We start from the raw sequence: 12,196 nt of genomic DNA on the forward strand, positions 1-12,196 counted from the left end.
AACAAAGGTATGGGTTGTTTTTGCCTTGCTCTCTTGAACACACATACACTCTCCAAAAAGAAAAGAGTTTAAGTACTGTCTGAGCTTGCCCACATGGGGTGCTCACGGGATGTGGATCTGTTTGGTGAGGACCTAATCAGCCCAGAAGCCAGCTACAAAGACCTCTACACTCCCTCCTTTTCATCAGCTCCTGGGAACCAATTTCTGTATTATCGGCCAGAACCCACAGTCAGTGAAATTTTCAGGTGGAAAAAGTATTTAATAATGAGACCTTGCTTTTTAAAATAGCATTTTAATTAATCACAAACTCAGAAAGGAAGATTTTACAATTAATTTTCCTCCTGACATCTCTCTCAGTTGTCATGAAATAGCCATAGCAAGAGTATTCTCCCTCCTGCATGGAACAAAAACCAAAATACAAAGTTTAATAAGTCTTTGGAAGGCCACAGAGAGAGAATGGGAAGTGAATACGGAAATTCAGATTTCCTCCAGTTCAGTACATCGGCCTCCAAGTGAATGTCTCACGGTACCAGCATGTCTCAAAGAGACCCTTGAGGTTCCAGACTTCCTCACTTCCCTTGTCCAGTGTCTGGTTATAAATGTGTGTGTGTATGTGTGCGCACTCCTGTTCTTATGTGTGTGGGGCTGTGTGTGGTACCGATAAACTTGATGAGAAAGGAAGATGGCTGGTCGAAAGGTAACTTTCCTACCCGACAGGTAAGTGACTTGCCAAGGGGACACAACCTGACATACACAGAGCTGAGGTCTCCTGACAGAACACAGCACTTTGGCTACTGCTGCTGTTCCAGCTGCATCAGTGTGAGTGTTTCTGAGTTTACTCCTTGTCCTTCTTGCTGACGCCAGGAGCCCACCACGACTCCACAGGACCTTGACTAACCTGGTTCTCAGCCAGAGGTCTGATTTATCCACTTACTTCTTAACACTTGGCTGTAAGCGATTTTTTTCCAAATGGTTTTGATTTCACCAGCCCTAATATTCTCTGCAAAACAAGGGGACACTTTTCTAGTAAAAATGTTTCAGTTTACATCATCTTTTATTAGAGCCCCCAAAATATATATACATCAAATCAATAAAGAATGATTCCTTCGTATTTTAAGGCATAAGTCTGCAAAGTTAAGGAACCTATAGTGCTTTGCTCTCTCATTTCAAACTCTGAAACGGAGTAAAGCCGCCAACTTCATTTTCAATTTGAAGCATGAATTTAGTAGAATAAATTAAGCACATTCAGAAATCTCCAGTAAGGAATTAATAGGCTAGAGGCTGAACTAATCATCCTGACATGGTTTGATTATCACTTGGCTTACTCTTTTCACTCCTTTACCTTTTTATTTACACGTCGAAATGGAATGCAAATTCTACCGGTAGAGGGTACGATAGAGTGGCTAGGAGAGAGAGACACTTCCAATGATTCTCTATAACCCTGGACATTTATCCTACTTTATGGTGTTCATCTCTCATGTCTTGAGCCTCTTACTGAGCAGGGAATGTTTATCAGTGCACAATCCATTTCTCTTTTGGCTGAGATTTTCCCGGGGGTCCAAGGTGCTGTCATCAAGCCATTCCCGTGAGTGTGCTTCCTTCAGCATCTGCAAGACAGGTGCACAGACTCCAGTGGGTGGCCACTCCACGCTCCACCCTACCCGGCCTCTGCAGGGCTCAGCCTCACACAACATCACAGTGCCCCACCATCCTCCCGAATTCTGCCTAGACTCTCCTATAGACATCTGACACGCAAGGTCAGCATAAAATCCAAGATCCTGAGCCAAAATTTCAGGAACATGGGCGCTAACTCCAATGCGCGATTTCCCATGAACTCCCTTCTCCTTGTCAGTGCATGCTCAGTTCTCAGCTACGGTCCTGTCCTGGACTTGATAATCGAGCGATCAAACTGCAGAGAAGTATGGCTTTCGCGACCTGGTCTGCATTCCACCAAGAGACAGAAGCTGTCCTGTTAGCAAATCATTTGCTCTCATTCAAAGAGCCTAATGTTTCTGCACCAGGAAAAGCGCTTTGCTGACTGCTCAGTACGTGCAGGCGGGCTCGAGGCACTGAGTGTTCCTTTATGCATCGAAGTCATAAACAAATAGCAAATTATGTAACAAAGCCTCTCCAGAGTTCGCCTTTCTGTTTCCGGGGAGTGCTTTCTCACACCCTGGGCAGCTTAGGGAGAGAATGGAAAGGCTCTCTGCTGGAAGCACATCAAATGCAGAAACTAGGCCACTTGGTGCCAGAGATTTCCCAGGCCCCTGCCACCATCCATGACGGAACACTGGCCTTTCAGAGCCACGCGGCTAATGCTTCCGCTGATTTTAAAGGGTGATGTGTGGGAATCCAACCCAGTGTCAGGTGGCCTGCCAACAAGCAGGAAGGAGTTTAGGACATCAGTTACCATTTCTCTCAATATTTTGCCGATTCCCTCTGCTGGCCTGAGGGGTTTTTTGGTGGGTACGGGAACGATTCTGTAAGAATGGCTCTCCGGCTTGCTTTCTTTCAAACGGTATGACACTTGCTTTGAAATGTAATCGTGCACTCAAAATCGCAACACTAAGCCAATCCCAGCAAAGATGGATTATATTCTAAAGGTTATATTGTACAACTTTTTAAAATTTGCCTTCCTTTTAATCGATGTTCCAAAGTTTTAAACTTTTCCCCCCAAAATGGAACAGCAGACTCTTACCTTTGCTCTGCACGGAGCATTCTCAGAGATCACACTCTCACTTTGGGCTCCGATGCCTTCTTCTAAAACTACATCAAGGAAGATACAATGGAGAAGACAGAATAACATAAAAATCTTAAAAAAAAAAAAAATAAAAGACCTTGGTGTGTATAGATATACCTTTAATGAAGAATTGAGAAGTAAATGTAATGCGTTTAAAACATGTCGCTATTAGAATGGCTGCTCTTAGACTTATATTGGCACATTTCATCATTATCATTTACAAGGGCCGCTGAACCTGGGCTGGGTATGCCTGGTTCACTTTATTCAACGGAAATATTCAAATTTATTCAAAGAAAGTGTTCTAACATTTGACAGTACGTTATGTTTTCCAACAGGGTTTTTTGCCACTAGTTTACTCTTCAAGTTCAATTTATGCTCCTAACAAAAAACCAAATGAACTTTATTATATAATACAGGTAATCAAAAGATAAATTCCTATGACAGGGGTAGTTCTGAATGGCAAAAAAAAAGCCTCAAAATGTAATAAGTGAAATACACATGCAAGTTGAAAGATTCATCATATAGCGAAGAATTGTTAACCTGTAACCCATAAATTTTTATTAATCATGCTTCTCCTATTTCCCGGGGAAGAATGCTAAAACTCTATATGTCATTGCATCTGCGGTGCACCGGGCAAGGCAGACATGCAGTTTTCTTTTTTAAAAAGTGAATTATAGGGGCGCCTGGGTGGCTCAGTGGGTTAAGCCGCTGCCTTCGGCTCAGGTCATGATCTCAGGGTCCTGGGATCGAGTCCCACATCGGGCTCTCTGCTCAGAGGGGAGCCTGCTTCCCTCTCTCTCTCTCCCTCTCTGCCTGCCTCTCCGTCTACTTGTGATTTCTCTCTGTCAGATAAATAAATAAAATCTTAAAAAAAAAAAAAAGTGAATTATAGGGAAAAAATAAGACTGTGTTCGTTCCTTAAAAACCCAGATCTGGAGCTGTGGGAATGCATGCAGACACTTTAGAGTTAGCTAAGAGTCTACAGAGTTATTACTTTTCAGCTATTTTTTCCTGGTGCTACATAAAGTTACCCATCCATTTCCAAGCGCCTTCCCTTCTGTCAGAAGAACACACACCACACCGTCACGTCATGTATGACCAGGTACGGGATGGGGAAGCATCTGAAGCGTCTGCAAACAGACCTGTTAGAATCTCATCAAGTTGGTCCACCATAAACTTAGCATCTTCTTCCGTGAAGCACATAGGTGGTTTTATTTTCAGCACATTTCGGTGAGGTCCATCTGCACTGAGAAGTACTCGCTTTTCTTTCATCCTAATTAGAGCAGGAAATATTCATGAGTGTATATAAGTGGTAACCAAGATTATTTAAGAACGGTGTGAACAGGGGCGCCTGGGTGGCTCAGTGGGTTAAAGCCTCTGCCTTCAGCTCAGGTCATGATCCCAGGGTCCTGGGATCGAGCCCCACATTGGTTCTCTGCTCTGCAGGGAGCTTGCTTCCTCCTCTCTCTCTGCCTGCCTCTCTGCCTACTTGTGATCTCTGTCTGTCAAATAAATAGATAAAATCTTAAAAAAAAAAAAAAAAAAAAGAATGGTGTGAACAGGGGCACCTGGATGGCTCAGTCGGTTAGGCATCTGCCTTTCGCTCAGGTCATGCTCCCCGGGTCCTGGGACATGGGCTCCCTGCTCAAGAAGGAGTCTGCTTTTCCCTCTCCCTCTGCCCTTCTTCCCTCTTGTGCTCTCTTTCTCTCTCAAATAAATAAATAAATAAATAATTTTTTTTTTTTTTTTAAAAGAAAAAGGAATAGTGTGAACATAGAGCAGTTCAGTATTCTCATGCAAGCAGCCCACATTTATAAATTGAATGCATCTCTAACTTCCCTTATTTGGAGAGGTGGGAAGTACAGGAAGCTTTCAAGTGGGGGGAGAGGCATGTTTCAAATGGGGACACCAGGCAGGTGTGGGGGTGCACTTACTTGTAGATGATGTGTTGAGCTTCCTCTGTGGCAGGGGTCCTTTTCTGACGGTCCTTCACCAGGTCAATTCCGATAAACAGGCCAATGCCTCTGAGGAAGATAAAGAAAACTTGACAGATGCTCTCTGAGACACTGCGTTGTCATAAAATACCAACACTGTCCCCCAACTTCAGTTTAATTTGAAGCTGGATTTGATTTGTCATCCAGTTTTTTTTTTCTTTACTTTATTTTTTTTTAAGTATTTTTTAAGTATTTTTTTTTTTTAAGTATAAAATTGAGAAAGATATACACCCAAAAGTTAAAAGCGGTGATATCAGTGTTCTGGATTAAGAACGAGTTGTTGTTGTTTTTTTTAAATGGTTTTCAATGTTTTCTAGATTTAGTTTCATTATTTTAAATTTATAAGACAAAATTTAAGCTATTTTCATTGGAAAAATGAATAACCACATGACACATTCATGATAAACATACCTGATCTCTCCTATCAAAGTATGTTTAGCCTTCTGTTTATTGAGTAACTCGGTAAGATAATCCCCTACTCTAATGGCATTTCCTTGAAGGTCTTCATTTTCAATTATATTCAGGACAGCCAAACCAACAGCAGAAGATACTGGATTTCCTCCATACTGTAGAAAAAAGGTTACAAAACCATAATGGTTGAATTAGTGGTATTGCTTCATCCATGAGAAATTTGGCTCATACATAAGCAGGTAGAGATAAAATTTCAATAAATTTTTCCCTTGTGCTGTAAACTTTTTAGATTTAGAATATAATGTGATTTTATTTGTTTATGACTGAGCAAAAATTCATTCCAAATTATATTTTCCATGCTGCATGACTGGTATGGAGGACTATCAGGGAATTTATTAGTTCAACCAAACAAAAACCAGACACTGCATTGGGAGCTAAGATTTCAGAGTATGGTTCAGTGAGGGGGATACGGGCTTCTGTCCCTGAACAGTTATGTGAAAACAGCTAAACAAGGACATTTTCTCCAAATAATTTATGTCCTTAGATTTGATTCTTACTTTTAGTTGTCACAAGTCCTATGACACATACGGCACAAACTATAATAATTTTTTCCAAGCTTAAAGTTCATGACTTTTGGGAGGTAAAACCAAGGAAATAAAACTTCCTAAAGATAAAAAATTTACTATCTCCTGTGACAGCCATATAACAATTATAGTACTGTATCATCTAAACACTTTGGAAATGTTTGGGGAATTTAAATGTGATATAAAATAAAGAAGATCATATCATCTGTGGGTGAAACATCATAACTTCTAAAGCTGAGCAAGGCAACCATTTATCACTGGAACAATTAATCATTCTAGAAAGGGGAAAGAAACACAAGGAAAAATACAAGGAGAATTATGCCAGATAGGATGAAATACGGTTAGATCGAAGTCTGGCTGAGGACCTGGGGTGGTTAGCTGGCAATACTGAACCTTATTCTTTATTCTTTACTACAATGGCAAGAAGTGTAAGAACACACAGTATTTTTCCTTCTTAGCATAAGTCGGGAGGCCAAAATTTACCGTATTGAAATATTCCATCCCAGAACTGCTGAAGGCTTCTGCGATTTCTTTGGTTGTTACCACGCATGCCATTGGGTGACCATTGCCCATTGGTTTTCCCATTGTCACAATGTCTGGAACAAAATCTTCTCCATGCATTTGGAAGCTCCAGAAATGTTTCCCAGCTCGACCAAAGCCCACCTGAACTTCATCAGCTATAAACACACCTCCTGCTCTGTGGACATATCTGAAAAGCAAAAGGGAAATCTTGGGTCTTCAGGTCACCAAGAGTCCCCAAACCCACCCACAAAGATACAGATTATGGAGGATATAAAAAAAAAATTGTTGTTAACTTGAGGTTTGGAATAGTTGTCAAAACCATTTCTGTGCTCAAATCCCCAGTGACATCTGCATGATGTCACTGACTTTGAAATATAATCACATACTTTCCAGAGTAGACATGTTCTTATTATTCAGTTTTGTGCTGCTTTGAGTAAGCCCTACTATGGCATTTTAAGTGGGAAGAGAAAGACGTGAACAAGAAGTAGTGTTTAGCAGGCTTAGTCTTCAAATGTTTATTTATTGGTAAAGCATGGGCACTAGCCAGAGAGGATGCCAGGTTGGGGACTGGAGCAGAGCCCCGGAGGCCCCTCCTGCTGGACCACATATACACCCTTTATTTGCTGGATCTTGGGAAGGTGGAGAGGTTCTGGGGAGTCCTGGCGTGGCAGGCATGCTGAAGTGCCTATTTGCCAGCTAGTCCGGAAGTACTTCGATATTTTAACCAGGACGGCCTTGCAGAACGGTCACCAAGACTTCAGTTCGACCCAGAGAGCCCAAGTCAGGTACATACTCTGCCACTTTCTGGAAGTAGCCTGCTGGAGGGATTATTTGTCCGCCACAACTCTGCATGGATTCAGCAATAAAGGCAGCAATCTATACAAGAGAACATGGGGTCAAAGTCCATTAGGTCCCCCTTGAACCCCCTAAAAAAGAGGACTTCTTACAGAGCAGGTTATTTGCGAGATGGCTGGGAATGGCCCCGTGGCAAGAGGCAAATAGGCCACGTGATGACAAAGACAAGAAGAGATAGATGTTAGTGCTGTAAAAGCAACTGATCTGAAATTCATCCGTTTCTGAAATTCTAGAGTACCAGTGAAACCACTGTGTGCGAAATGGAGGAGAGGGCAACCTCCGGTTCCCCATTATTAATTCAAATGCAGTGTTTTCATTAGGATCAACTGAACAAGAATGATGTTTTGATCTGTCTTTGACACAAACTTCTAAAAAAAATTACCCAGGTTCTAAATCCATTGCCATGGTGCCTGTTTCCCTAGATGGGTGATGAGGACAGCCTAAGCCTGGAATTTGCTCTCAGGAAAGAGGAGGGTGACTGAGGGCCACACGCATTAGTTACTGAGCTGTATTCCTAGTTCTTACCCTGAACCAGACTTAACGGAATCAGGCAATTCACAAGAGGAATTGCGAACGAAATGCTCTAGAGGGGAAGAAAGGAGGAATAGAAAATAGGCGACAATGAATCAAGAAGAGAAAGCACAGACAAGATGAGACAGGAAGTCAAGAGAACCGAGGTTTTCGTCCAGACTACATCTCAGTAACTGTATTACCTTGGCTTAAGTTCTTCACTTTTAAATATTTCATTTAGTACCTATAAAATGAAGCCACTGGACTTATGAGATTGCTTTGTAAGCACATGTACTATTCTGAAGAATCCATCTTTTATTTGCTCATTGCTTTCAGCATTGTTAACAGGACAGCATCAGGTCCATAACTACTGAATGTTAATGTTCTCCAAAAATTTATTCAGACCCTTTTACCAGCAAAAAACCCCATGTGATCTTGGTAATGTAAAGTTTTTTGTTTTGTTTTGTTTTTCCTGGAAGCACTCTCTACCGTTCGTGTAAGGAGGAATGGGCTGCCCTTGAAGAAGAAAGGCATATGAAGGTCCCCGTAACAGGGAGCACTGAGGGCCAGCTACACAGATGTCCCATCTGGAGATATGCAAATGACTCTCCAGTCACTAGGATAAAAATATTTACATTGGAAAAAGTCAAGTCTTCATTTTTATCTCATTAAAAAAATTTTTAATTGCCCTGTTTATGCCATAAGCCAGTTTAAAGGCAAAGCATATGTCCAGTCACTTTAAAACTCCACATGAGTAACCCACAAAGAGGCTGGGAATTTATGTTAAGCTGAAGAGAGTAGGGTGAAGACTGAAAAAATGGAAACTCTTCTTCTTACTGTGGAGGATTCTGGTTCTGTGTTTGAAGCCCAGGCTCATGTTGGGGAAACATTTGCTCTTCCTTGGCTAACCCTGGCTCTGCAGCTTTTAGGAAAGTTATACCAGTTCGAGGGAAGCAGCAAGGCTTCCTGGGCCTGGGAGCCTGCATTGGTTCAAAGGCCCCAGGGCCACTGGGCCTCTTCCCTTCCCTTCCTCTTATATCACTCTTCTACCCCATGGTATTTTCATTTGGAAGAGTCTGTCCATGGGCCTCTCCCCCTACCTCTTCGGCCAGAGTTTGCATCCCACTGGGAAAGTGAGAAATTAGGCCACCAGTTCTAAAACAGGCATAGTGATTGCGTTTCCAGAATAAATAAAAATAGATAGTCTTAGCACTTGATCATAATAATGCACTTTTTGAAATACAAACCAAGTGAAATGTAAGCAGAGATAAACAGAAAGGAATTGAGATCTAATCCTTTTCCACCTCGCCAATGTGTCACAGTGATTTCGATCCTCTTTACAAAAGATGGGAAGCTGTTTCCAAAGCTATAAATACAAACCTTCCTTCCATTGTTATGAGCTTCTTTAATAATTTCCTTTACTTCATCTGCATAAGCGCTGGCTGGGTCTGCATGATCTTCTCTGTATTTGCCTCTGTAAGTATCTGGAGTTGGTGCCTGGAAACAACCAAATGGTAGTTTAAGATCTATGGCAAAGAAGGGTGATCCCAGGGTCTTGGGATCGAGCCCCACATTGGGCTTCTTGCTCAGCTGGGAGCCTGCTTCTACCTCTGTCTGCCTCTCCTTCTGCTTGTGCTTTCGCTCTTTCTCTATCTCTCTGACAAATAAATAAAACCTTTTTAAAAAGTACTGTGAAAATATCTACTTCTGGGACAAATAAACTCTAAAAAAAAGGCATTTTCCCACAAGAGCATATTAGAAAGGTGATTATGTGAGTTTAAGTGACTCTAGGTTTTTTCGTTCTGTTTCCTTAACATTTCTGAATTCTGTGAAAACCAAGACCTTGGTATTGTGAACAGGAACTTGGATTTGCTCCTAGACCTTTGTTAAGTCAAGACTGCATCCCTATTCGAATCAAGAGCAAATTCACATCCATAAGAGTGATTATCGTATTTGACAATTTCAAGGGATGAACATTGTATTAACTATTCTACACCGAAAATAATACAACACTTACCAACTCTATAGCAAACTGTAATCATTGCAAAAACTAGAATGCCTTAGTACTGATGCCAGGTCTTACCATTTTGAAAGAAGGAATTGACGATTCTCTTAAAGTCTACTGATTCTTAATTAAACTGCCAGTTTTAATGTTTCAAAAACAACTTGACTGGTTTCTTATTTATTTTACTTCATAACTCTACATAATACTTTAGTATAGAGCAGTTTAATTTTTGAGATAGTCATACACACTAGATTCAACTCCAAATTTCAAGCTGGCATCAGTAGACAGGAAAAGAAACTGAAGACCAAAACAAAATGATAGCTGTGAATAACAGCCTTCGCTACCACCACACTAGGTTGATTGTGAAAACTCATTAGTGGATTTTATTTATTTATTTATTTAATTTATTTATTTGACAGAGAGAAAGATCACAGGTAGGCAGAGAGGCAGACAGAGAGAGAGGGGGAAGCAGGCTCCCTGCCAAGCAGAGAGCCCGATGCAGGGCTCGATCCCAGGACCCTGAGATCATGACCTGAGCTGAAAGCAGAGGCTTAACCCACTGAGCCACCCAGGCGCCCCTCATCAGTGGATTTTAAACAACATTCTGTCATTAACTAGCTTTTCGACTTTACTAAGTCACATAACTGCTCTAGATCTTAGTTTCTTTTTCACAGTTTCATTTTGGTGAACGGATTGAGCTGGATTATAACATTAGGCATTCTTCCAGAACCAGCTTTCTGATTCTTATACTCTAAGATACTCACCACATGCACAAATGCTTTCTTGACATCTTTGCCCTTCCGGAATTTATATGGACTGATCTCAATTAAAGATGACAGGTGACCATGATAAGCGCTGAAAAGAAAAAGGACAGTAACCAAAATCATTCAGAGAAAGAAGTTTTTGTAGTATATGAAAAACAATAATGTGTATTATCTAGAAGAATCTTAACCTTAGTGCCAGATTTAACTGTATAGGATCTAATTCTTTGTGGCAAGACTGGCCACTTCATTTGTCCAGTTCTCCTTATTCATGTAATAAAACACAGAGGAAACCAAGTATGGATCCTCATAGACTTTTTTTAAGCAGGAAAAGAAAACTTAATTTCTTAGGATGATATTAGATGTGCTAAATTAGAGTGTCTAAATTCAAAAATTATTTTCTACAGATTCACGGAAAACTTGCTGAGTATGTATTCTTTAAATGTATTTGACAGTTATATTCAGGTGAATTTTAAAAACAAATTTTTATCATAGAATGGGCTGTGTTTCTGTCAGGAATCGTTCCTGTGGGATGTCGGATTGCATATGCTGGACAAATACAACTTGGTAAGAGCAAAAGATCTCTTCAGGAAGAACTAAGATTGAGAGGTGACCAAGTGACTGTGAGGTTTCTTTCTCTTGCTTAAAATACAGTTTTCTGTTTCTTGCTCAGGGGCTTAAGTGGGAGATCTGGAAAAGAAATTTTTAAAAGTCCACAAAAAGATAAAACAGAGAGGACTTCCCTTAACAAAATTAAAGTTGCTACAGAACCATAGTAAGTATGAGAATGATATGTATGTGACAGTAAGTATGTATCAGAATGAGAACAAAGAGAAGACTGGGACAGACACCAGCTCAGAGATACCTCCACACATAAATGTTAATGCAGTGGACCCCTGGTGGATTTCACAGAGGTAGGAGAAGAAAATGAAGAAAACATCTTTGTGATCTGGGGGGGTGTGGTCCCTGTAGGGGGAGTGATATTAACAAAACATAGAATACATAAACTATACAATGAAAATGTTATCTTTTTGATTTGATTAAAATTAAAGATTTCAGTTGAAGGATACCATGGACAAAGCTAAAAGACAGATGATACAGTGGGAAAACATATTTGAAATGTTTCAAACTTAGATTAATGCTTACAATGGCCATTCTCAACTGGGCCTGCATCACTTGGGAAACTTGGGAATCACTTGGGAAACTTAAAAATACATACTGTTTCCTGGGATCCACTCCTGATTTTCTTTAATTGGTCTAGGGTGGGGCCTGGGCCCTGGAATTCAAAGAATTTTTTTTCCTAGATAATTTTAAGACACAGTCAAGGTTGAGATCTTTTGACCTAGACTGTATAAGCAAACACAAACCATCAAGAAACAGAAGGGAATCCCAACAGAAAAATGGGCAAAGAATATGCATTCTGGTCCTAAGAACCTAGGAATATGTCACATGGCAAAGGGGTCCTTGCAGGTTTGATTAAATTAAGAATCTTGAGATAGAGAGATAATCCTGGGGGGGGCATGGTTCAGTGGAATCACAGGAGTCTTTACAGGTGAAAGAAGAGGCAGCAGGACGGTGGTCAGAGGTAGGGGAAGCGAGGTGAGGATGGTGGCCATGTTAGGACTGGTGAAATGGTTGCTCCGAAGATGAAGGGGGGACCCCAGCGCAAAGAATGCAGGCAGCCGGGAGCCTGGGTGGCTCAGTGGGTTAAGCCGCTGCCTTCGGCTCAGGTCATGATCTCAGGGTCCTGGGATCGAGTCCCGCATCAGGCTCTCTGCTCAGTGGGGAGCCTGCTTCCTCCTCTCTCTCTCTCT

General features: G+C 41.1%; 1 protein-coding gene across 1 annotated transcript in view; it reads right to left on the reverse strand.

Annotated features, from left to right (window-relative positions):
• Window positions 1–276: 276 nt before the first annotated feature.
• The window catches only part of ETNPPL (ethanolamine-phosphate phospho-lyase), an 18,809-nt gene continuing 6,889 nt past the window's right edge, over window positions 277–12,196 (reverse strand). Inside the window, exons 5-13 of the mRNA XM_059377099.1 lie at window positions 10,386–10,476; window positions 8,997–9,113; window positions 7,045–7,127; window positions 6,213–6,438; window positions 5,146–5,300; window positions 4,675–4,764; window positions 3,883–4,013; window positions 2,699–2,766; window positions 277–1,607 (exon numbers count right to left, since the gene is read on the reverse strand). Of these exons, the coding sequence (XP_059233082.1) occupies window positions 1,476–1,607; window positions 2,699–2,766; window positions 3,883–4,013; window positions 4,675–4,764; window positions 5,146–5,300; window positions 6,213–6,438; window positions 7,045–7,127; window positions 8,997–9,113; window positions 10,386–10,476 (1,093 nt within the window). The 3' untranslated portion in view covers window positions 277–1,475. The remainder of the gene's footprint in view (window positions 1,608–2,698; window positions 2,767–3,882; window positions 4,014–4,674; window positions 4,765–5,145; window positions 5,301–6,212; window positions 6,439–7,044; window positions 7,128–8,996; window positions 9,114–10,385; window positions 10,477–12,196) is intronic.

The sequence above is a fragment of the Mustela nigripes genome, chromosome 1 (genome assembly GCF_022355385.1).
Source record: "Mustela nigripes isolate SB6536 chromosome 1, MUSNIG.SB6536, whole genome shotgun sequence".
Lineage (NCBI taxonomy): Eukaryota > Metazoa > Chordata > Mammalia > Carnivora > Mustelidae > Mustela > Mustela nigripes.